This window comes from Anopheles funestus, chromosome 3RL (assembly GCF_943734845.2).
Source record: "Anopheles funestus chromosome 3RL, idAnoFuneDA-416_04, whole genome shotgun sequence".
Lineage (NCBI taxonomy): Eukaryota > Metazoa > Arthropoda > Insecta > Diptera > Culicidae > Anopheles > Anopheles funestus.
The window spans coordinates 73,628,122-73,655,571 of record NC_064599.1 but is presented as its reverse complement, the minus strand read 5'-3'; the positions used below and the strand labels follow the sequence as shown (position 1 = coordinate 73,655,571).

Below are 27,450 nucleotides of genomic sequence, written 5' to 3'. Positions count from 1 at the left end.
GATCGTTTCAGTGCTTTCGCGAGATCACTTTCGCATGATCTCGAATGTTTCTGTTTGTCATTCCTTACCCCGGGTGGTGTGCCGTTTGTGCCGAACTTTATGAAGTAGGGCATCAAGTGTTGAATGTAAAGGTGATTTGAATAATTGTTACCAAGTGCCGCTGACTTCCAAGTTGAATATCGTTAATATCGTGTAATTTTGTGCTAGTGGACAACATCTGGAAATCTTTTAGTGAGTTTTTATTCTGTACATTAAATTATTTTTATATATTACAATCCAATGTGACATGGTTGTAAAGTTATTGTTTAAAAACTCATTATGATTATAAAGATTGCTCTCAAGGATTTTCGGAGAGGATATAATGTTCTATTTTTCATCGTGGTAAAGTCCGTCATGGTCAATCGTATACGTACGATATTTGGTATATTACAGCCTTTAAGGTCCTTATATTTATCAAAATTATTTCAATGGTTTCTTTTTAAAACATGATTTCTTTTCTTAAAATTTCTTTTCATGGTCAATTTACAAAATCAATCAAACGAATTGTTGACAAATTGAGTGCGATTGCTGACTATATTTACAAATCTCTGTGAAATCAAGATCCAGCTAAAGATAAAATAGTTGATTATGATAAATTTTTCTATGTGCTATATTAAACCTTATAAAAGGTTGCAGACATCATCATGGCTTAGCTTCTCATTGTCAATGTCTAGCAATGAAAGCGCCTAGAAACAATTCTACTATTGCTTTGCTCCGTAAAACAAGGGCGCGAACCAAACCGAGATGTAAAAATAAAACCCTTCATCTGGTGGACGGAAACCGTAGCGAAGTAAGCGTGAGGGAAACAACAACAACACACACACAAAAAATAACCAGAACCAGAGGACAAGAGAAATATGTATACTTACAAAAGCTTCCCAGTTCTCGCCGGTAAACGATAATAATCTTCCATTGCACTGTGTACGCCGTGTGCGCCCGGCATCGTTACTATTCGCCCTGGTAAAGAGGCAAGAGTAAATAATATTTAACATATTCCGCGTCGGTTGGCCAAGCATCGTCTCCAGGTGGTGTTCCATCGTATACCTGTGTGTGTGTTTGTGTATCTTCTTATATGCGGTGGCTTACGCTGATCTTAAGCTGCGTCGTCCGATCCGTGTGCTCCCAAACTGCTATTTGTCGTCTTTGTAGAAAACTCTAGGAAGCTGCACTTGGATCGCTACTTCTCTGTCTCAGCGGTCGATCGTCATCCGCAAGAGTAATGTTCCATCGCTTTAAAGACCCTAACATTCCCCAACCAAACAGAACAGCTGAAGCAGTACAACAAGTTTGCTGTCTGCCACACTTCCTACCAAGCCACAGAACTGTTTTACCGTGGCGAAGAGTTAAACAACAGCAGAAAAGTAAAACAACACACACCCCGGCACCGGGTTCGCATCGGATGAAGCAAAAATAAAACGAAACGTAAACTCCCATACGAGTGCAGAAATGTGGAGAGAAAAAAAACATTAAATCGACCATCGGATGACTGAGGGATGGGTTTTGCTGTGCCCGTCTATCACCCTGGAGGCGATTGGGTCTCGATGTGGAGATCGGCGTTGGCAACCGCAACAAGGCGAAAACCTGGGCTGTGGGAGCTTTGGCTTTGATGGGCAGAGCAAGCCCCAGATGATTTGTGTGTGAAGTTAATAGCCGATCACTTTTGACAGCACTTCGGCAAAATTCTTTGAGCACCCTAATTGCATTACGGAAACGTTTCGGTGTTGCCGGTGCAAGGATGCAATTTGCAGCAATGCAATAAAGAGAAAATAATGAAAGAGGAAAATAATAGAACTAGATGAGAAAAACAAATAGGAACTAAGCACAAATTTAGACAATTTTCTTATTTAAAATTCTTCTAAAAATGTTACACAAACAGCAGAAAAAGAAATCAATAACTAAAAGTTGTGAAACAATTTAAAAATTGTATTTTTTATAATTTTTTAGCTTGGATTTTTTCTTTGTTTTTTATGTAATGTTTGATGTTTTTATGTGTTATTGTGGTAAAGATTAAATATAAATTTATGTAATTTCCAATATCTTTCTTCTTTATTTATCTAATCTGTTTGTCTACTTGTCAAACTTAAACGCATGCTGTTTATAGTGTTCTTTAACCAATTTGCCGATGCATTCGGTGGAAATTTCAATGCGGCGCCAAGCGAGAAGAGTCATGAATTTTTGCTTCTTCGCATATCCTTCCTTTTTCACTCGCATATCTTGCTCGTGTGTAGTTGGGCCACGGCGACACTTTGCAAAAGGTAGATGTGTCTTCTTTTTTTGTTTCACTTCCTTCCTTTTGCTCCCCATAAGTACCATCATAGTACCGAAGACGCTCCCAAGGTTGGTTTGGAGCCCGAAAACGGGTTGGGGAGGGATATGGGATCATAAAATAAAACACATCACCGTAGCTCTCGCAGCGAGTGAGAAGATGTGTAATGTCCAGCGTGATGAGTCTTCTCTAGCTGCTGCTCCGAGGTGGCTCTTGTTGCACCGAATTTATGCGCGACCGTACGACGGATGGACGCAGTGTTACGAGTCGGCGACCGCAGATGCGTTTTTGAGCTCATGTTTTTTTTTCTCTCTAATCTCGATTTGAGCGTGCGCGGTTTTTGGTCACAACTGTGGTTTTTATTAATTTTTTTGTTGCCTCCACATCACAAGATTTATATGAGGTTAGACTGGTGGACGGGAAGACATCAGTTTGCGGATTTACTATAACCGGTAAACCGGCACAAACACGATCACGATGGCAGATTTAGCAAGCTTTGATTAAACACGTTCAAACGGTTTTTCTTTCTTTTTTTTACTTAATTTAATAATTTATAATAGCTGCAACAAGGGAACAAAAAGAGGAACGGGGACATCAGAAAGCCGGCTTGCGCAAAGAAAAATAATGGAAATAACTAATAGTATTATAAAAATTAGTCAAGCTCACCTCTCGGTAACGCTCTTCATGCCATTGCCTATCGAGCGGGTGCAATAAAGCCCAACCTCACGGTGCAGTGAAATATATATTCGCAATTAATCTTAGGCTGGCAATCTTGTTCCACCACACAAGACACAACACACACACACCGACCACGGTTACCGTTTCGTGTCGTTCGCCGTTGGTTGCTCGCCTCGGTACATCCGACACAACACCGCGATCGTCAGTCCCGGGAGTTGCAGTACAGCATCTTTACTGCGCCAGGTTGCCGTTGCCGATAAGACAAAACCAAAAAAAAATAAAGAAATACAAAACATAGCTTCTACGGTTGCCTACATGTGCCTTAGCTACTCGAGCGTTGACCGTGTGCAAGGCGAACAGGCGAACCAACTTCCAGACCCGCTAGACCCAAGAACCCTAATTCCTAGATCCGCAGGGTTTGCTGCAGACGAAGCAAACAGGACCCACCGGAGACAGTGCGATACTTTATCGCATCCGAAACGATGCTACGTGCTTCTTATTGTGTTGCACAGGGATCGAGGAAGTTTATTCCTCTTGGTCGATGGATTTTTCTTCTCAAACTCCAACCCATGCGCTCGCTGTTCTTACTATCGAGCCAGATCAGTTTTGTAGACCACGTCGCTTCCCGATATCGTGTCCCTGTTTCTACGGCGTGCACAATAGTGTCTAGGTCCATCCACCAGGCATCGGGCGGAGGGCGGATTTTAATGGTACGGATTTAATTCTTACTGCCCATGGGTTTACCGTACCGCAACTTATCCGCAAGCACCATAACCGGGAGTGGAGTATTGGGAAGTTCACCACAACGACGTGGAAGAAGATGTTCCTACCGTCAACCGTTCCGTTTCGGCACAGGATCGTTCCGTTCCATTTAGTTTTATGTGCCCGAACCTGACCGGCCGAACGATCGTTTCGACTTCCTGATCGCGTTGGTGGAACCTCCGAAACGCAAAAAAAAAGCGCAAGAAAATCGAACCGTACCTGACCTTTTTTTCTGTTGCTGTTGTTGTTGTTGCCTTCCCTATGTTGGCCACCGATATGGATGTGATCCGATGGTAACAGTGCATTTCATTGTTTGGCGTGAAGTGCACTAGATGCACTAGATGGTTTTTTCTTGCTTTTTGAAGAAACGGAACCTTCCCATCCATCTGATGGAATTACACTTACGACACATTCCGTTTGGGGAGGATATTTTTATTTGCCGGAACAGTGAGGATGGAGAAGGTACGGTGTTCCATCTTGTACGGATCTAGTGGGAATGTTGTGCTGTTAGCGTATATATGATCATTACATCAATCTTTGATTACACCTGGCCAATTCTTATTGCTTTTGGTGGTTATAGTTAGATCCCCTGATGTAATGTGTATAAACGTTATGCGCTTACTTATTATTTCGAATTTCTTACATGATTTACTGAAATATCAAATAATGGAATAAAAATGCAAATTTTTTATGATGTTTTAAACCAAACGTATGCAAAATATGGAAATACACCAAACTTCCCAGTGAAATTTTGAAATTTTAGTTACAGCTCTCATAGTTTCTCTGTCTCAAGAATATCGAATCTCGATCGACAGAATCTCTCAATTTATGGCTGTCTAACGTTTGACAAAAAATTAAACGCTTAGGACGACACATGTGAAAGCATTCCAATTAGCTGCAAAGATTTCTTTCCAATCGCAATATCCTAAATAATTATGATTGGAACTTAGGAATAAAATATTACGCATTTTAACTCTTATGTGTTTATATTTTTGTCATTTGTCCCAAGAGTCACTTGGGAAAACTCTTGAGAAGGAACATCGCTCCATCTCAGTTCGAACCTACCACCTGTCCATAAGGGCGACCTAAAAGGACTTTACGTATTTGAGTTGTCCGGTGTCATTCGAATGGCATGACCTTCCCTGCGGATCTCCTTCGCAGGATCCAAGGATCCAAAAATCCTTCGCAGCATTTTTCTCTCGAACACGGCTAAAAATATTTCGTTAGTTTTGGACAAAATCCAGGTGTTAAAAGCGTATGTGAGTATTGAAACTGTATAAGATCTATCTAGTACCAGCTTCGATCGTCCAATAATTCGTTTGTTTTGTTTTAAACGTATTTTCGTATCTGCATCTGTTTCATCAGATATTCTTTAAAAAGTATAAGTATGAATAAAGAAATTTATTCTCTTCATGATTTGAATGAATTCCATGTTTTCCATAATATGTTTAAAAACCATGCAAGTAAGAACCCAATTACTCCAATATGATACGTGTCTCTGATGGCAAACTTTCGCAAACTCTTCAGTATTGGCGCCAATGACCATTATTTCTGATTGTAAAACTAAATCAAAGCTTCCGTAACATTTTTACCATTTGTCGCCAGTGAACCATTGCGAACCACATGCGGTAGATGGTTGTCCCACAAATGTGGACATTATTTAAATTGAATCATTCCAAATGACACTGATCGGCCACAACATAATGCCGGCGCGTCATGCACGATTTGCTGCCAGTGTTGACCCTCCACTCCAGTGAACGATGTGAAAGTGTACAATTTGGATCGGAAGTGTCACTGTCGGCGATGAAGAAGCTAGAACTTCTAGATGTACGTGATGTTACGGTTGATTAAAATTTGCGACATTTCTCACGACTTTTTGAAGCGTTGCTATTTTTGCCTTTCTTCGAACAAATTGAGCACATAACACGATGGTCCCACTTGGCAAAATGGGGTTGTCTCGGTAGATTTATCTTGCTTTTCTACCTACCCTTTGCTAGCTTAAAGTCCGTTCTCCAAGGCACAGAAAACCGAGCTTTTCTTTGCGGCTAGAACTAGAAGGAAATGTTTGTCAAGAAAATCCTTGTGATTGTTATCGTACGATGTGAGTATGTCCCTGTTATTATACTACCCATAACTGCATACTGTCTCTGGCCAGCAGTGTTAACGTAAAAATGGTTTGAACTATAACTTCTAGCTCAAAACCATTCTGTACCATCGCAACCGACCACTGGAGGCGTGTGAAAGCGAGAAATGTAAGCCCACTGTGCAGGGAACCAGAAGACCGTTTGCTGACCTGGTGCAATACGATAGGAAATTGTTTCATTTTCATTCTTTACGGTTATGCCTTACGGATGCCGGTGCAGTATCGTATAATTAGTTCGTTAACTTTTTTTTAGCTGTTCCTTCCCCACATTATCCGCCATCGGAACCGAACCAAGCAGCGCCAATGGTTTGGTAAATTTATGGGAGGTTTTTTGTTTCTCGTATAAAAAAAAACAGGGCAAAAATCGCGTCTTTCTACCTTCTGCAGTTATCCCTCGAGCGAACGATTTGCAGGGGTTCGGAAAATGGAAGTGAGAACACCAATAAGAACCATGTATACAGGTCTTGCCAACTGATGCGTTTGCCCTTGAAAAAGTCATCAAATGTTATGATGCAAAGTTTGTTTACGAATATTTTCCTTTGCTTTATTGTTGATTCATCCCAACTAATTTATTATGCAATTTATGTGCTAGTGTGTGTGTAAAACATTTTTAAACTGTGTTCTATAATCGTTTACTTGATTGAATTATCAACATTTTTTGTTACTGTTTTATGTTTTTGTTTTCCTTTATTTTTGTATCATTTGTGATGTGAATTATTTAATGACTTTTTTGTTCGTTTTTTCTTTCCTAAATGTTAGCTTTATTGATGTGTACACTGAGTTGATTAATATTTAAAAATATTCGTTTATAGTTTTAGTTAATTTTTGTAACATTAAACATTTATTTGTTTATTTTTTATTTTTGTTTTGTTTTTGGATGCTTTTTTTCCTACTTTCTTTTGTTTCTGTTTATAATTTCCCTGCTTTTTATATTGACTTATTTATCTTTGTAATTTTCTTTTTTTTTCATTAATTTGAAACAAATAATTTTGAAATTTTCTTCTTCTTAAAAGTTATTTTTGAATGTGTCGGTTTTTGATTTATACCGCTAAACACACAGTACAGCATTTTCGTAATGATTAATGTTGTTAAACAAATTACACACACTGTACATCTCTCTCTGGAGCGCCTATGATCTGTAGTTTACGTGGAAGAAGGAAGTAACCGTCAACTTCTCGCAAGGCGATAGACGGTTGACGTATGGCAAAAGCTGTTCGGTTACGTGCTTGCGTGGCGTCGAATCTCGTTCCCTAACCAAACCTTACGTACGTTCGCTATCTTTGGAGCTTTGTGTTTTTGACGTTTATTTTCCGCAACACAAAGCCGCGATCGCGCACAACACACGGCAAAAGATCTCTGGCGCAAGATATTGTTGCCATCCCGCGTGCGCACGTGGTTTGGCCGGGACTTACACCGGGAATCAGAGCTGCTCCTGAACACAGATCGTCCGGATGGACGGTACACACAACCACGGAGCGAGAGAGAGAATGAAAAAGGTGGAGAATTGCTTTTACCGCGTACGGCTGGCAGAAGATTATAGCGAATGCGCATAAAACCGAACGACCCAACGCGATCCACCGAGTGCATTCGATGCACTTCACACCACGATGGAACTCATTTAGCTGGATACTTGAAAGAAGTGGCCGATGGGAATTGGGTTTTAGAGGAAGGGAACAGTAAACCAAAAGCAAAAAAAATAGCACTCGCGGCAGACGATAATAATGCGCGCAAAGTAAATGATATTTCATTGCCCGTATGGACCCCAACTATGGGCCGAGGCTCACATTTCGCATGGTCATAAAACATGCTGTCATAGACCGGCTCGCGAACAGCAAGGAAGACTTAAGCTGGAAGTGTAAAACATCTTAAAACCAAAAAAAACAGGAATAAAGAAGGAAGGTTTTTTTGTTTTACATCACATCTCAGCAATGTTTAAGCTGGAATCCATAACCACAATGCGCCGAAGACACAGTTCGTTCCGTAACGTAGACAGAGTACAGGTTTTTGTTCTGCTCTTGCGTTGTGTGGAATCATTTTTTATAATCATTACTATTATTACGTGAAATCATAAAATTATAAACATGAGAAGCAAACAACGAACGTGCGCACGTAAGGGTGATACCGGGATCGCGATTTTGCCGTCTCATATCCCAGGTAATTGGGTGAAGGAAGTAACCTTACCGGCGTGAGTAAATGATGCCCGTGTCTTTTATGTTTTTGTTTTCGACCAATTTGTTCGAGGATGTGTACGGGGTGAATCACTGAGAGGATCACCGGTCGATGAGTTAAGGTGAAGCAGATCGGATCTTCCTCGTTGCGGAATTAGGATAAATAGCAATGCATCGATTTTTTATCACCCTCCATTGCAAAAAGCGGGTACAGTTAGATGGCGTTTTATTGCGCTCAACTGTCCAACACTGTTTGACGGAGGATCAATACTAGTTAACAAATCACTAATAAAGGCAACATTAAGGAATGCGCTTTTTATGGCTTAAGACATTTTGGTTTTCAATTTACAACCAATTGAGCAAACAATATATTTGTTTTGGGTCGGTAATTATTAAAGAATATTTTACATAAAATATGACGATTGTAAGATTTGTTTATTTTTAATATTTTATTTAACAAGTGATAATATAATTGTGTTATGCACTGTATTTTTATACAGTAGATCGTCGATTATCCGGGATACTCGGGACCGGACTGATGCCGGTTAATAGATTTCCACGGATAATAGTCCCGTAAATATCAAGGTCATTTATATATCTAGATAAAGCGCATATAGTGTTTATATACTATACTATTGTAGTCCTTTTGATACTAAAAATCATTCTGGATCAAGCAAATTATTATCAAATAAGAATTAGAATTTAGAATGTAAATTGAAAACATTTCAAATACATGGTTTGGTGACGATTGTAGTAATTTAAACCATCCTGACATCAGTAAAAATGTTCACCGCGGTGGAACAGCTGTCAATTTTAAGCGCACGGTTATTCCGCCCCCGGATAATCGATGTTCTACTGTATTATACTTTTCTATCGATATTCTTTTCGATACTACAAGTTTTATTAATATTATCCGGAAGCGTAATAAACCAATTCTGCATATAGAGGAAAACGCGGTTCAGACGGGATTTTGTACCGGGCCCTATCGTGTTAAGACTGACGACACTACCATTACACTACCTAGCCTCTTTCAAATGGTGCTGTTATACAAGCACAAAAACAGGATTTTATCTACACCAATACAAAAGAAAAAACTATTATTTCTTTAATTAAATACTTAATTAAACCTACAATGCAATAATTACATTAGTATTAGATAAAGAATGTGGCTTCAACAAACATAAGCGATAAGCCACTGCTGCTCACACACGGCAATGACCATTCTAAGAGCTATTTACACGCTTTTTTTGTAAACCATGCCTCCAAATCGTGCTGACCGGCGTCAACTGACAACAAGCTGACAGCAAACATAGAACAATCACGAATCCATACGAGCACATGATTTTGCAAATGACATGCAAACCATATCACCTTCACGGTCCATTCCCTGCCTCTCTCTCTCTATTCGGAAATTCGCTTTGATTTTTCTCCCATCCCACAGACCGCAGACGTACCGAAATGCTATAGGAGAGGGGTTCCTGCGTCCAGAAGGTTGTGCAGCAAACTGGTCATCCACTCAGCCATCGTTGGTGTCCGCTTCCAAAATCGAAAATCGGCATCAATCGACATCCTAGCGTCGTCGTAACCCGATAATGTATTCTAATGAATTCCATTTTCAATTTCACCGCCGTAATGTTTAATTAACTCTGCTGCAAGTGGACCTGTGTTTGGTGTGTGTATGTGTCGGTAACTTAAGACACTTTACCGGCACACGGAACGAATATATTAATCAAATATGTAGCTCGTACTCGTCTGCCCCTGCAGAGCGTCGGTAACTCTGCTGCTCGTCTTTGTGGTTCGTCGACTTATGGAGTGACCACACTATCCGAACGACTTTCGGATACTTTGAAATGTTCTTCCAATCGACATGACCAACAGGCAAATTGATTCAGACAAAGTGTTCCAGTAGACAATCTGCTTTTAGGATTTGTGTGGTAGACTAACCATATGTCGACAATATGCTAGAACAAGACGGGGTGTGTAAAACGTTATGCGAATTAGACAAAATAACATACTTATATTATCAACCAGACAACTTTCGCTCGTCCGAATGGGTTCGTTATCGCCATGCATTCTCCTCGGTTAGCTTTATCATTTCGTCCATTCAGAATCATCCCTCAGCCAACTTCTTTCTTCCTGAATTGATCTTATGGTGGCGCCAGTGTTATTTTTTTTGTAACTCTATCTCCACTTTTCATTAGACACCTAACATGATTGGCCAACCCATTCGGTCCAATCACATCCCCGGACGCTGTTTGATAAGATAACAGGCGCACATGTAGTGTTACACTCTTTCCCAAGGCGCATCTTCCGCACATCTCCCACAGGCACGTGGAGATTAGTCGCAAACCCCGGGAAAGTTTGACAGCTCCGTACAGTTGCTCAAAACACAAGCGAGATATGGGTACTGACGCGATCGCCACTTGTTTCATTAGCGCACTACCATTCTGCTTTTGCTGCGCCTTTGATAACGGTTGCCCGCATGCGCTCATCTTATGGTGACGGGCGTAGGGTGCTTATCAATAATTTCGTGAAAAAAAGGTTCCGGGACACAGGCAGGGATTTTAAGAGAACGCGGGAAGCTTACGATCAGACGAATTCGTAATCTTTTCTACCCTCTTGCGGGGGGACAATACATGGTGTGGTCGTGTTTGTGTATTTGTACGTAAGAAGTAACAAAACAGCTTAAGGTGAAATCAAAATGGTTTTTTTTCATTCACCACTCTGGTCATCTGACACGAAGTAAACAAATCGTGGTCCAATCAGTGGTAAAACCAAACAAAAATTTTGATTTATGGTGGCTGCTTTTTCTACTATTAGCTGCATTATATGCCTGTCAAAATCAAATACTTTCAGCAATAATTGTTTGGTAAATAAGTTTTAAGATAAATATTAACAATAATATTATTGTGATATTCACAATTTAGACAATGTAAACCCGTACTTTCCGACATTTGCATTTTTTCGCAGTATGGTTAAGAATTCTTATTGTTATTGCTTGTATTATTGTCTATTATTGTTATTACTTGTAAATCGTTTCAATGACGGTGTGCATATGTTGCCTTGGCTCATAATATACGATATGCAAATGCTCCCATCCAAATGACATTAATTTAAATTGATTATTGTTTGTTTTTTATCCTCTTTGATGATAACGATCTGCTGTCGTATGCTTACTTTTCTTACTTGTCCTTGCGAATTCGCACTAGATCGCATATAGAGCGTATACTTCAAACTCGTCGAAATTTTGACAGCTAAATAGTCACAACTAATCTGGTACTTGAGTTAATAATTATACAAATACGCTTGATTTGGGATTGAGACAAATTCTAAAATTTAAAAAAATAAATAAATTTAAAAAATTAATAAAAAATGTTTTATGAGCATTTTTACATTATTATATATACAATTTTAAGAACTTTCAAATTCGAAACAGTAAACAACGAATCTTCCAATATAGAAAATAATTAAAATTAAGGTCATCTGAAAATTATTCTATTTTGTTGCTAAATGTATATTTGATCATTTTAGTTTCCGTAATATTTAATATTTTTCTCTCTTTTCCCTCCCTCTTTACAGACCTATCATGCTTCAAACCCACTGACATCGGTACCGTACAGTCAAACGGCTGACCATCCCTTCCTCATCGTGAGCGGTCGATAAGTCAGCTGAGCCTTTAGTAGCGGTACGGTACCGTCGAGAATCAGGAGTGGTGGATCGTCGTGTATCAATCCGAAGCACCAACGCTCAGCAGCATCACATCACATCTGTCCGCCCGTGAAGCGCACTGGTATTTCCCAGTCGCTTTCGCTCCAGTCACCGCACAACATTGCTCGGGTGAACATCGCTGGACCTCGTTCGTCCGCCTTTTTCCGCATACAGTGGTGGAAAGACAATTATTTAGCCCGCAGTGAAATGATTTCGGTGAATGAAATGTGTTAGTGATTCTAAAAGAAAGGAAGATATTTAAAATAGCATAAATCCTACGGAAAAGTCCCTAACCGATGTGGAAAGTGAAGTGATGATTTCACACTCTTGCAGACAACGCGACTGCCTGCCTGTTCGTTGATTAGGTCGACTGTTTGTACAATTTCATGGGTCTCAAAACAAACTGATAGAAGCTACTACTGTTCATGTTTATTATATCTTCCTGTGTGCTTACCATTAAGCTGATAGTGAACTGATTAGATGCGATTTTCAAGGTAGTGGTGGCATAAAAAAGTGTATCAGTGCATTCGTAAGCGTTTGTGAGTAGTGGGAAATATAGTGTGTTGGAAGTGATTCGTTTCCTGGTACCGATTACGATCGTTCGACTGCGTTTATTTAGTGTTTTTTGCCGGTACAGTACACTAGTGGGTGCCTGCCACTTTGTGTGCAACGTGAGTGATCCGATTGATTGACCGCATGTAAGCATTTTTGTATTACTAGTTCTCTTGCCCATCTCTCATGTTTGTGTTTTTGTTTTGTGATTAATCATAAGATCAAATCGATTTTCAACTTCTTTCTTGATATGTTTTTAAAACGCTTTTAAACGATATCTTATGCGAGACTCTTTATGTAAGCTAACTGCAAGGGGACTTTCCACTGCATCAGATTAGATCTGCATTTGAAACTCATGCATTCCTACTATCGAAATCTCTAAGCCAGATCAGGGTTAAACTTCGTTGAGAGACTAGAGTTTCTTGAGCACCAACAAACTATAAAAGACCACAGGCAAAGTTGGCCAAGAATCGGTTTTATCTCACATCCGCACTACTTTCATGCTGGCTTTCTCAACTCTTCCGGGATCGTGATCATCGATCGGTTAGCCCCGATCGAGGGAACCAATATATCACCACCAGAGGTAAAAAAAAAACGAGCAAGAAAAATCTTCGCCACATCTCCATTCTGCCCTTGCCACGTACGATTAGTTCGTGTCCAAAATCGCTACCAAACCACCAAAGGTGTAACTAAAGCAGCAAGCGCTCAATTGCTGACCCCCGGCCACACCAGCTTTTGCCAACCGGGAAACATTGGCTATGACTTCGCTCCGATATTCGCTCACGAAAGTGCAGTTCAGGCGGGTCTGATTAATGAAATAGATTGAAACTGTTCAATTCGTACCGTTTAATTAGTTTCGCTTGCAGGCGCAAATCTGGGTCGAACCGTTTATCCAAGGCGTCTTGGTGAATCTCTGGTCGGGATTTCCCAAAGTCTCACCACACCAACTACATCGGACTGTAGCCGCGATCGTAATGGCAGATTGATGGAGCACACCCCAAAAACCGTGCCTTGCGGCAAGACGGTTACGGGCAAGACTAGCGCTAGCTTTGGAAAGGTATTCAGGAAATGAATAATTACCATACTGTGTGCGAAAAATAGTTATCTTAACGAATCTTTTGCCGATGAAATGCGAATTTTCAAGCGAAGATCATGATGTGCGCTTGTTGAATACTCTTGTGTGCGGGTTCATCCATGTCGTGCCTGTGTTTGGTGGTTGATTTTGTACGTAAATCTAATGTGTTCTGGTTTGCGGTGTGGTGTTGCTGGTGGCAGATGTGCTCAGCGGGACAAACCCTTCGGCGTTCAGTTCCATCAATTTAAATAATGATGACCGCCGGTTTGCAGGTTCTGTCGATAAATCTTCCACTGGGAATGTGAGGCTTTCTTAACGAGTTAGAATTCTTTGTTGGGACAACTTGGGTTAACTTTCTAACCAATTTGTAACATTCTCAAAATTAATATACATTTTTTTAAATTATTAAAATATTGTTTTATCCACATAAATTGGGTACTGCATCTTTAAAAATGCCTTTCAATTGCTTATTGCTCAATGTTTCAAATGCCCCGTGTTTGTCATTGGAATCGGATTTATGATTTATGGATTAGTTGTTCCCATTTGACTTGCCTTCAGAAAGGTGTGGAAGATGTGGCCGCAGGCAGTGAAAAACCGGGCACAGCATCATTCTCCTTTGCACCATACCAAGCGCTACAGGTGGTCAACAACATTTTATCGACTCCCAAATCATTTCTCATTACTTAGACTTAACTAAACCCCGTGCATGACTCTACATTATGTACACATTTTAATTGTTAACGGATCCAGCGACCAAGCTTGATAGGTTTGACAGCTGTACTTTTGGTTATTGAAGAGTAATCAATTTAAAGAAAAACTTCATTCCTAATGTTGACAACATTTCTTTCAATTAATCATTTCGCTGCCGCCCGGTGTGTGTGTGTTTTGTTTGGTTTGTTTTGTGTATGAAATTTCTCACACAATTGAATTCATTTTATGATAGCCTTCGCACACGTATCGGATACACAACTGAGGTGTGTAATTAATAATGGGATTTGTAACCCTTCATTAACAATAGCCAGTAGACAGGTCTTGTCTTGCAGTTGGTGTTATTAATTATTGTTTCTATGAGGTTTCGCGTGACATTAAATTCTTGGTCTCATATTTGCATTACGACACATTGACACTAACACATTGTTCAGATAGGCAATCAATTTCACACTATAATTTTCAAAATTTGAATATTGCCATAATGTATTTTCTATATTGGACATTCACAGTTTGTTAAATAAATTTTAAAAAATTTTGCAGAGGCTTGACGGGGTTTTTAGTTGAATCGTTTCTCGAATTTTTCTTCACTGAATTGGAGTATTTTAAAGAATGAAATTATTAGTAGTTAAACCCGTCCTTTTTTCTCAAACCATCTCGAGTTCACTTCAATGTGTAAATATTCAAGAAACGGCTCCAAATTGTTTACTTCAACTTAACAACCCTGTTAGTTTTAAAAATTTTATTCTAGAACATTTTTAGTTAATTTTAATTTTTCAAATACGATAAATATTGAGATAATTCTTACAATTTTTATAATTCATCTATTCAAAAATGTTGTAAATTATATATGTTTATAATTAGTATCATTGACAGTTTTTTTTTATAAATCAAAATTCCATTCTAACAACATCATTCACAATAGGATTTCCAATGCCTTTTCCAACCCCACCCAGCATGCTTCTCATTCCTAGCATACGATACGATTACTCCTCGTTTTAGCCAGTCTAAAATATGCCTTTCCATATGATTTTCGTCTCACTTTCAACACAGACTCACTTTGAGATAGACGGGTGGGCACTGCCTTCTAAAACAACCTATAATTTCTACACCTCATTACGTGTTTCGTTTTCCACCATCTTCATACAATTCACCGTCCTTCACGGCTTCATTCCACCATCCCTTGTCCAATTTTGAATGAAACCTATTTATTCTAGCATTGTCATCTGACTGTCAATGAGAGAGAGACATTGGCGAAACAAAAAAAAACTAACCCAACCGTCTAACATCATCCGATTAGTTATGAGCATGATCGACACTTGGGTACGGTTCTTCGAGTTGCAAAGTTCGCATGGAAAGTGTCCGCCTCTTCAAACTGGCAGGAGGAATGAATTAATGATAACAACTCGCCCTCTGGGCGCAACTACCCTCAAAGCCTCAGTGTTTCACATCAAATCTGAAACTATATCTGAGATAGCTGACATAGGCACGTTTCATTACCGGCGACCGCCATCATCTTCCAAGCGGGGTTTCAACTCTTGCGCCACCACTGTCTAACAATGCCCTACGACAGGTACGAGTGTGGGGTCAGTGGGCAAATTTACACAACAGTGCACGCGCACTGCCAAGAGAATGCTGAGATGACAGAGAATTAATGCAACTGCTTCTACTGCATCCATCGTGAATGCCCCATGCCCCTTCAGCAATGCTTTGACACAAAGGCAACAATCGGCTAGAATGGAGCAAATGATGGCTGCGGGTTTTGCCGTGGAAAACCGGCACGCCGGTGGTTACGACTGGAGGTAACGAAGATTTAGATAATGACTTACTCAGTGCTCACCAGTGCTGTAATTAGCATTTTGTACGATTGATACTTTATGACGACATGGTCATGAATTAGCCCGCTGGCAAACCGGACGTTCGATCCTGATTGAAAGCACAATATCTTACAGGCTATTGTGAGCTTTCCGCCTCATCCACAATCGAAAGAGGTGCGAATGGTATTAAATTTAATTTTCGGCACTCCCACACTCGTAAACTGTGGCCATAATGCTTAGCGGACACATCACCTAGGACAGGCTAGAAAATTGATTTGCAAAACAGATATTAGTCTTCAATCGCGAAATACAAATTGCATCCTTATACGGGGGGGAGTTTCCCTGTCTTTTACGACCTATGGGGTCTATGATACCTTCCACTAGTTTTTTTATATGGACTTTGACGTAGCTTATTTGCTGCATGTTTTCCATACAAACCGCTCAGCAAAATAAGCCTGCGTATTTCAGATTAGAAAATTTTTCTAATGTTAGTTTCGATCAGCTGCTCGACAACTGTCAAAACAAGGCATTTTTCTAGCAGCTCTGAAACAGGTTAGGCCATATTTGATTCGGCTGAATGTTGATTGAATTAGGATTTAAAACAACAATGAAATTACATGAGTTTAATTATGTTAAGCTTTTTATGAAAAATAATACAAATTTTTACTTGTGCTATGCCTTTATTTCGAACTACATTTCGACGCTGTAATTCCTGTTTCGTCAAAACGCGGTTCTACAAAACTGCAGCCTAATGTAATTCTTTATGTCAAAATGCTAGGTCCTTGAGGAATCCTTGCATGATGATATTACCTGTCAACAATTTCCCGCTCGATTCTGCTCGATGTTTTGACAGATCCGGGCTAAAAATTTTAGCTTTCTAACTTAAGGTATCATAGACCCCTATGCTGGGAATTTTATGTGTCATATGACACCGAATGTCCATCATCGTAAATTTTACGAGTACACGTCAATTACACATGCACGGCTGGAAAATCTGTAATTGCCGCTTCACCCCGCTTTCTGAGAATATTGTTATAGCATGGACAATTCAGATGATCACCTTCAGGTAACTGATTTTTATTAGGTTATTAGAAATATTTCCAATGCATTTTTATTACAACATTCATTTAACTTCGCAAAATTGAATAACATACTACCGGATGTTACATATGAACATCAACAATCAGCTCTCACCCACGGTAGATCAGACTAAATGTCATTAAATAATTAAACCATCTTAACGATGCATCCAACTTCAAAACCCATTTCCGAATATCCGCCAGCATATCGCAAAAAGTTATTCAATTATGGTGCTATTACACTTTGTGCTTCTGCCAATTCGTTGCGGAATGGTACGATCGTTTTAAAGATGGTGATGATCATGATGATGAAATAAATGGCAGCAGTTAATCAAATATAGCCTTAATTGCTTGCGATCTACCAACCACACAGGACAGTGCCGCTTACGAGCGATGTCTGAAAGATGGCTCTGAAGTCGCAAAGGTACTACTGGAAATGGGTGCCAAATTCTTGTGCGCGGCGTTCAACTTTCTTGGGCGAGTTTTTATTCCCTTCTCTAATGAATTACTCGATCGTGGCAGAAGAATTTGGACGATGTATTGAGTTTAATTAAAATTGATGCTCACCGTTACCTAAATTACTTCTACTGGCTTTAGCTGCAGTAAATGCAATAGTACCAATGGCGATGATCCTACATATTACTATTAATTTTTAATAATAACCATTTATATTCCCTTTTTGTCATATTGTGATGTTGTTTTTTATATTGCTATCAACTGAAGTCGCTATTGTTATGTATACTCATTAGTAAACGTCATACCTTCATGTAATGTAACATAAGCAAAACGTTACTTTACACAGTTCAATTGTAACGCTCGGTAACGCATGTTTTTGGACTCGTTTGTTTTTGCTTATTTTGAGCTCATCCCCCTTTTATTCTTTTATTAGTTTTTATTATACAAATTTGAAGTTCTTTTTTAGTATTCTAGTGTAGTTTTATCTTTAACCTTTCCTGAGTAGTTATTCAGTTTGATTATCAGTCGCTCAGATTCTATAAGGTGTATTCATTATAGTAAATGATTTATTTGATTGCTTATTTGATCACTAATATATAGCTATAACTTAAATATAACTTGATATTCATGAATTAAATTGGAGCTTCAATATTACTAAGCAAACAAATAATAACTTAGTTACATTGTTTGTGGATTCAATAAACAAATCCAAAGCTTATAAACAAATATATTAATAGGCAATATTATTTCAACATTTCCAATATACTTACCAGCAATATTTGCATACATTACTTTGACAGTATGGCTCAATTCCCAATCTAGTAATAAATAACTTATTGCACGACACACTGCTCCTGGCCTTTCCAATCATCTATATACATACATTACATCAATCGTCTTGCCCACTGATGAAAACAATCAATCGACTCGAGTGCTCTTGCTATGGAAAATGGAAATTCTTTCAATTGCCACGTACACATTGTTGCACTTTTCCCCCATACTTTCAGCGAGACTGCAGCAAATGCAATTACGGTTTGCCACCAATAGGTGGAAAAAAAGAATGTTGATTGCGTCGGCAAACCAACAATGCACTCATTTGATCGTCGAGCGAGAAAACCCGTCGAAGGACGACACGTCGTAATGATGTGTACTGTTTGTATTATGGTGGCCGGAGACGTTTGCCGGAGTATGTAGCAGCATAGGGAATAAAAAAAAGCAACAACCATTAGACGCACCTTTTTTTTTTTGCTTCTCCGATCGGAATCGGAATCGCTGCATCGATCATACTTACCTCCCAAAAGCACAGACAGTGTTGGATGAGAGACGAAACGCCGGTGAATTATGATTTCCAGCTACACAGCAATCTTCCCATTGAGTGGTTGCATAGATAGCGTACACTACTGTCGCCGGTACGATCGCGACTTTTGCAGCCGTAGTTCCGACGTGCCGCTTCCAAACATTAGAGCGCAGAAGCATAGGAATTATCTTTCAACCAAGAGTCGCAAACCAGGCAGATGGGAGGGCGAGCAGAGCGGGAGTCGTAGGAAATAGGCTTCAAATCAGCTCACCGCCGTATGGCGTGTGCGTCGGCTGGTTGCGCCTGCCATGAAGTTGGTTTTGTCATTAATCATCCATCATCATACGCCATCCCGCTACGGATAGGCGAGGTTGCATTAGGATCGAGACAAGAGTCCCGGTGAGTGAAGAGATACCTTCAGCCACGGTATCGTACCGCGGACAATGATAGTTTTGCAGCTCGCATCGAGATAAGAGGGGAGAAAGGGGGAAAAAAGAAGGAAAGCAACGGCGGTAAAAATCACTGTATTGTGGTATCCCGCGCGGCATATCCAGCGTATAATCTCTATAATTTAATCAAGCATCAAAACGCAATATGACAGCTCGGATCGTCGAAGGGTGCGCCGCCTGTATGTTTGTATGAAGCCCGATTTACCACCGGGTTGTATCTTCTCCTCCAGGACGCATTGTTGCATAAAATGTCAAAAACGTAATCCAAAAGCAGGGGCGGGGTATGTGGGGTATGTCGTCGCCTCAATAGCGAATGCGGGGTGGATTGATGCGACGACCTCGCAGGTGACTCTGTTTGCATCATCATCTTCTACATCGTTCCGTGGTGGTGTCCCATACACTCCATAATGTCCAACAGCATGAATGATTAATCAAAACATCAAATCAAAACCATCCAAAACAAACTGTGTGAACACCACCACCGGGTCGGTGCGCACTATCTGCTCCATACCCTCGTGTCATTCTGTTCAGAGTGTTCCGTCCACATCACCAATCCTTGGAAGTGTGATTGTTGCCATAGATTAGAAATAAAAGCATCACCATCCGTCAAGATCACAATCGCTTAAAAAGGACTTTCTCTCGTCTATTTCCAGATTTACTTCATCACACCAGTACCGGAAGTGAATCGAACGCCTTGAAGGAAGCTGTTCCGTGACTTTTTTCACGCGATATTTATATTTGCCTATCAACACCCAGACACGCAAGTGGTATAACGGGTGCACATCATGGTGCTGGTACTGAACGGTGTGATACAGGATGAGCGTCCCATCAACACCCATGCACTGTTTCTGGAGCATCCCGTCTACCGTGAAACGGCCACACAGCTTCTCTCCATACCAACAAAAACGGTAAGCTACACTTTCTAATACTTCATTTATGTGGCTTATTAGAACACATCCATTCTTGAAAGTATAAAAAGGCAACAATTAAACAGAATGGAGTTATTTGAAATATAATAAACATACCTAAACATTAAAATAATAATTAAAGTGTGCGAAAGATTCTACAAAACACTCTTTGTTTGAACACAAAACTGAATACAAAATACTGAAGACAAACAAATTATAAAAATAGAGAAAATTAATTAAACTCAAGAAACAAGAAAATGCAGGAACTAGATTTTACAATATATCCCTGGACACGATCTTCTAATACAAATTAAAAAGTGGAATTTTAGTGTCCAAAGAAATAGTTGAACTAGGAAAAGCAGAAATAGGATTCGGGGAACAATTTCAATTCTTCAAAGAGATCCTAGATGCAGTGTCAATAAGCAGTATGTGAATTTATCAGAAGATCACAGAAAGAAAAACATAAAGTAGAAAATCAAACCAAGGTAAAAATGTAAAAAAACCATGATCAACTTAAAATAGACGACAAAACAATGCTTTCGAGACATGTGCGTGTAACATGGCAAGAACTTCAAATAATTTCGATTTTGAAGATCATCATGGCTTCAAGAAATAGACCTCATAGTCACAGAGTAATAGATGTTCGAAAATTTGAACTACTGGCGAACCAGAGATCGCCAGATGTTCAGAGAGACTTATGACTTATGCACATACCAAACATGGTCACGCTACTGGAGCTATAACTAAAACGAGCTTAGAATGAATGGAAAGGTATTAGAATAGGGATAGTAAAGATATTGAAGAAATCTTGAGGTTATAAGAAAATTCTTGTCTTATATCTTATACTTATAAAAATGACTAATAGCAAAGAAACCTTATTGGAATTCCTGTCAATTTTCCTACTGCAGGTCGGTGCTCCGGGATTGCTGTACGTTTGTCAGCGCGAAATGGCCGCAGTAGCACCACACGATCGAAACGTCAACATTATTGGATCAGATGATGCAACCACATGCATTATCGTAGTCGTACGACACTCAGGTACTTAGAGGTTTAATGGAAAACTCATACATTAGTTGCTTACCGATATATTTTTGTTTCAACTTCTCGCCCTTTGTAGGATCTGGAGCGATCGCATTGGCACATCTGGACGGTAACGGTACGGACGAAGCCGTATCGGCAATGGTGGCCCGCGTACAGGAACTTGCATTTGGCTATCCCGAAGGGCGCATCGAGCTACAGCTTATTGGAGGGTTTAGCGATCCGCAAGGCTATGCGGAAGATCTCTTCAGTAACATTATGCGTAAGTGTTTGTGTGCGGCTTTTTGACATATGCTAGCCATAAAGTGTTTTACAGTTTTACAACCATCGTTCGATCGATTGCCCGCAAACCATTAACCTAGCGAAGCGGCTGGTCAAACGAATGACAGACTCACACCGGATCGCACATTTATAAAAAGGTGTGGAATTTGTCTTTCGAGCCTTATTCGTAAAAGGTGTGCAATCTTTCACCAGGAAAACAAAATACGTTACCCAAGTGCATACCATAAGTTCTCCGACGAGAGTCGGTCAGAGGTTGCGAATGGCGTTTAGTGTCTATAAAAATCTTAAACGGCAAATAGGACCGTTTGCCTGGAACATTAAGGCGCAAAAGCGCACATTGATTCACTTGCTCAATGATTCACTATTGGGTACATAACAGCGCGAGGTTAGCTATAATTATGGAATCGAAATCTATTTAACAACGATCATGACCGACGACCAAAAGGTGGACGATCATAAGTCGGATTTCTCTTCGCTTTCTTTTCTCATTTTGTTGTTGTGTGCAAAACCACGATCGGCGGGACAACATAAAAGCTTCTATAGTCCATAAATGTAGTATGGTTAGGGTGGAATATATTTTTTACCAAAGCGGTATACATCACGTGGAAGTTACGTCTATAAATCATCATAATATTGATATTCCCAGTATCCATTCGTTTCGGAGTTTCAGAACTTTCGACTGCATTCGTGTTTGCATGAGTTTGTAGTTGCTGTCTCTATAATTCAAAGCATAAATTGCAATGAGATGCACATACAATATAGATTCAATCACACTTTACACTTCGATAAATTCTTTGATTATCAATACAATTTTCTTTGTTCTTAGGAAAACGGAATAAGGACATCCTCCTATGTGTAATCCACACAAATGGATTTAACTAAAGAGTCCTCTTACTACTGTGAGGTATAAATCCTCAATAAAGCTTAGTCAAAATTTAATGACGGTATAAAGACGCTACTTCGGTAGACGATCACATTGAAGTATGGTTTATGCTCAAAATCCTAAACCGTTTCAAATATTCCCCAACCTGCCGAAGCATCCATATATCGTCACATCGACCGATAAATCCCTTCGGGAAGCAAGATGCTTTCTAAAATTGATGATAGAAAAAGATTAGGTAACACCATTAGTACTTCCTTTTTTCCCTGTTGTGTTTCTGTGTGTGGTGCTGCCCCTGGTGATGTTGTGCTTTGGATTCTTGCCTTATAAGCATATAAACAAACGATGGGGGGCAAGAGTGTGTGTGTAGCATCCCATATTAGATGGCGAGAGTACTGACCATTTTCCATCCCACCCATTAAAGGGTTAGACAAATCGTCTAATGTCCGAACATACCTTTGCCAGTTTCCTATTCCCTTCCGAGGTGGCGTTTGATAAACAACCTTATCGAATTGCTCGTACGAGATATTGGAGGATTTGCTTAAATAATTGGTGTTTTTCCTTTTTTTTCACTGAAAATTTGTGTACCCCAAAATAATAGGAACCGAGTAGTGAGCTGGTGTTGGAAAATCGATGCCTTTGGTTAAAACAATCCCTCATTTATTTTAATCATAATATTTCAAAATACTGTGCTAAGAGTAATTGAATATTTTTACTTCTTTTAATATGAGTTAAAATATAATTACAGTGGTGGTCATTAGAGTAAGCCCATATTGTTAAACACAAGGGATTTATTTTTTTGAAATGAAAAAAATATTATGATGGAAATTTAAACGCTGGTTCTAGACAAAGATCCATTATACTCTTGGGTTGTTAGTCATAAAATCTTATTTTTTCTTCATTTTTTATTAATAGTAACAAAAGACTAACATGCATGTATCAATATATTCTAATATGAAATATTTATATATGCAGTAGACATCTCTGTTACTTTATTGAAAGTTTCAACAAGAATAGAAATTCTAGTTCACGTGGACAAGATGCCTTGGTTATCAATGTCTTTCAAACATGACTAAAATAAACAGTAGAAATCATTTTGAAAATGAAAATAAACATGATAGCTTTAAAACGCGAATTACCTGAGTATTATGTCATTATGTCACCTTTTTTAAGCATAATGTTCCATCTGCAAATGGCACTTAAGCTTTTAAATATTAAAAAAAAATATTACAATGCATATTTGTACTCTTATGCTTATGACCACCATTGTTAATATGGCAATTAATCGTATGTAATAGTGATTTTAATTTGAAAAATTTATTCCCTCATATTCATATTCATTGGTTCATTGGTTTCAGTATTTTTCGCTTATATTTGCTGGTAATGGTATCCATCCTTAGATGTACACTATTAGGCAATTCCATACTTAATGCATACCCTAATCACCCAAGTTTACATGCAACTTAATACGCTATTAAGTCCTCCGACACGATATTTATTGCACGAATCGAGCAAACCTCCCCTCGAGGCTTGTACGATTCTTGATACTCATTCATCATTCATCTCGACGGATCTTTGCACACGATCGTATCGCACACACACACACACACACTCACACCTCCCTTACATACTGTCCACCCGGGGGTGGTGTAAGAAATTTAATTATAGTGATTGTAACATCTCGTAAATTATAATTGACCGCCGGAATGGAACGTTGGACCGGTATGGGTAGGGATATATCACCCACGGCGAGGATGCCACCACACAAGATGCGTTATGCATCTCGGTCATCATGTATGCTGGCGTTGGAGCTCTTGGGCACAAAAGAAACCCCCCCGTTACGGCAGGCTAATTGTGACAACAACTTTACAAACCATAAGGGTACTCGTACACTCATCATTGCCTTGTGCCAATGGCGAGGAAGAAGGGATTAGGGGTTCTTAAGAAGTGTTAATCACCCACAAACTGGTTGGGTGTCTTGTTCTGCGCCCTGTAATCCCTCTCCAAAACGTCCACTACGTACATTATACAGCACTTTTGCTTTTTTTCTCGCATTAGCCACGGGTTTCTTCGTGGGGTTTAATTGAATGAAGAGTAATGCATTTAATTGAAACCAGCTGTGTGTAAGAGAAGATCGAAATGGAAGAATGAATGTAACGCACTAGAGATTCGATCAAGTACTTGCAGGCCCATCGGCGGTATGGGAGAAAAACAAAAGTTGTTTTTTCTTTTTATTACGCTGTTCCTTCGATCCAACATGAATGGGACACTCTTACGTAGATAGCACTTACGATCCTTATTCTAATGGCCACTTAATTCAATCAAGTGCTTTTAGCTGCTAACCGGTGGCCGGTCCGGTCAGCCCAGTTGACGGCGAAAGGTCAATTAGAAAATAATTAAATCAAAAAATTGACACCAATCAAGCACCATTCGCTGTAGGGAACGTTTTCCGTTTTGGGGAGATGAACTGATCTTCCCTTTCGAGAAGATGACAATGCCGAATGCTTCAGTACAGTTGAATGTGAAATTTTAGTTTGATAAAATTATGGTCATGAAAATTGAATTTTACTTATTTGCATTATAATTATTTTATACTGTAATAAGATGCATAGTTTTCTTTTAAAGAAATTATTGAAAAGGTTTGAATATTAATATTTCTTTCTTGCCTTTTGTAGCTCTCGAATTTCTTAATAGTTATCGATCGAATAAAAATATTTCTACCATGCGTTTGAACATTTTTCTAATGTTTTTCATATTTTATTCTGCTCAACAATGAATCATTAGAGTTAATTTTAACCTTTTTGAAAACGAAATTTACCAGGGTTTACTAATCTTGGCACATTAGTTATATTAATAGATTCTGCTCTTTATCCCGTTCAGTTCCAAAAAAATAAATATTTCCCTGTTCCGTAGATTTCTCTTATAGACAGTTCTGAACTAACTACAAGTAACTACGGATTGGTTCAAATTGTTTAAAAATGCTCAGGAGTGCTCCGAAAAATTCTTTACCCAATCGCAGGAGAATCATAAGATTGCCATGTAATTTGCATTATTCAATGGCTCTTTGTAAGAAAAAAATTATTGATAAAAAACATTAATGTTAATAGCTTCGCTAAGAAGTACAAAAGGTTCCCAGGTCCTCCAATTAGAAATCTAAAGATTTCACTTAAAGATGGCAACTACTTTGGCCAATAAAGGTGAAGACTCATATGTATTCCACTTCCAATTATCCCAAAACAGACTTATTATTCAAAGTGTTAGTAAAACCTACTATATGATCTTCAATAAGCCTACATTTAGGCGTCTCTGATGCTAAATCCTTTATTTTTCTTAATGTTATTAACTATTTTAATTCGGAATTTCAAACGCTTTAAAGCTCTAAAATAAATATTAAAAAAAAATAGTATGTAGCTCAATGTTAGCCCAATTTAAATCACTGCATATCTCAACTTTACTTCTTCCAGAATCATTCCACAAGCATCCACTGGAGATTGACCTGACACAGTCATGCGTCGGCGAGCTGAACACAATCGTGCGCGATGACGTCAACTGGCCGATCATATACGGTGTCGGCGTGAACATCAAGACGGGTGAAATCTTTCCCGCCACCTTCCCGGACAAGGGTCCGGATCTGCCGCTACGAATGGCACGACACTTTACTGGTAGCCATCAGGTATGTCACACTCGGCTGCTTCCTTACAGTTCAGTATATTAACGATGCGTTCTATTTCAGGTGCTAGACATATACGATGCAGCGGTAGGCATGTTACGGATCGGACCATTCAATTACGATCCATTGCGAGGCGTTGATCTTTGGTTGGCGCAAAGTGATGAATTTATACTAAAGCATCTTTCCACCAGTCCGGACGTGGAACCGCCACACTTTGCCATGCAAGTGAGTAGTCACTGTTTTAGAATAAAGAAAATAAACAGATCGATAGTTTACAATATACTGTGTCCTCATCGTTTTCAGGTCCGTGCCACACTTAGATACATACAGGACAATCAATTTCCGGCAGTTACAGTGTTTCGCAACAACAATCCACACTACTTTCGGCGGGACGAAACGACAGGCTGCTGGGCGCCGGTTCGATATTGAGCTCGGGCGTTACAATCTGTTTCGACTTTAAACATTAAATCAGTAAACAAACCTACACTGTTGCATCCTAGAGATGAGTGAATTACAATCCACAGACCTTGTAGATCGATTTCTGACCATCCCAGTGAAAGGGCTCCCAAAAACAAAAAGGGATTGTAAAAAGAAGGAATAACAAATCTTTCCCTCGCTCTTGCTCGCTACCCATATTTATCAACAAACTATCGTGCCAATACCGTGCAGTGGTGGCTATCATCGTTAGTTTCCAGTGCTATGCTAACAATTTGTTACGTTACGTTTACTGAACTTTCTTTTGGATTTGGATAAATAATTTTAGTGCCTTTTTATTTGTTCTGTAGCTTACGTATCGCTCCTGGCTCGCGCATCGTTAGGAGATAAATTAGCGAACAAGCAGCTGTATGCGAAAGAGCTGTGTGCTTTCGTAAATGCAATTGATCTATCTTTTCTCTACTCCCCCTGAAAACGATATCGATTGTTAGTGTACTGTACAAGACTCAATAATACATTCGTACACAGATAAATGCTATATATATACGATTGCCCTTGCTCGGTATTGAACACTATTTGCGCAGTGATTGCAAAGCTATTTAACAAACAATAAATGAATTTAAGTATGTTTCTTTGGACGGTTGTGTAACGGTAGGTTTTTTTTTTAAGTTAATGTCACAAATATCTATAATTATATTTAAGTATTTTATTTATACTTCATGATTACGGCTTTCGCCCTATTGTCGTATTATGTTTAAGTATATTGAAATACTTTAATAACTAAAATTGTTTATCTAGCTTTTAGTGCTATTACTAACATAATCTTTATTCTTGTTTTAGGTGTTTTAAGAAATTGGCGAGCTTTGATAATTTCTACAATAATCACCAATCAAATTTTGTTAAAAATTTCATTTAAAGTGTGGACCACAACATCCGGGGACTTTTAAAAACCCATTTTCCAAAATCCTTGTTTCATGAGTGGATAAACATCAATGCGGTGAAGATGAAATACCTTGTAGTTGGAGTCCTTCGGCCGTGAC

General features: G+C 39.1%; 1 protein-coding gene across 1 annotated transcript in view; it reads left to right on the top strand.

Moving 5' to 3' along the window:
• The window catches only part of LOC125770608 (protein N-terminal asparagine amidohydrolase), a 30,998-nt gene extending 3,950 nt beyond the window's left edge, over positions 1-27,048 (top strand). The window contains exons 2-8 of the mRNA XM_049440422.1: positions 11,636-12,462; positions 19,851-20,105; positions 21,014-21,143; positions 21,223-21,405; positions 25,770-25,978; positions 26,039-26,200; positions 26,279-27,048. Coding sequence (XP_049296379.1) covers positions 19,983-20,105; positions 21,014-21,143; positions 21,223-21,405; positions 25,770-25,978; positions 26,039-26,200; positions 26,279-26,404 — 933 coding nt within the window. The 5' untranslated portion in view covers positions 11,636-12,462; positions 19,851-19,982 and the 3' untranslated portion in view covers positions 26,405-27,048. The remainder of the gene's footprint in view (positions 1-11,635; positions 12,463-19,850; positions 20,106-21,013; positions 21,144-21,222; positions 21,406-25,769; positions 25,979-26,038; positions 26,201-26,278) is intronic.
• Positions 27,049-27,450: the final 402 nt, after the last annotated feature.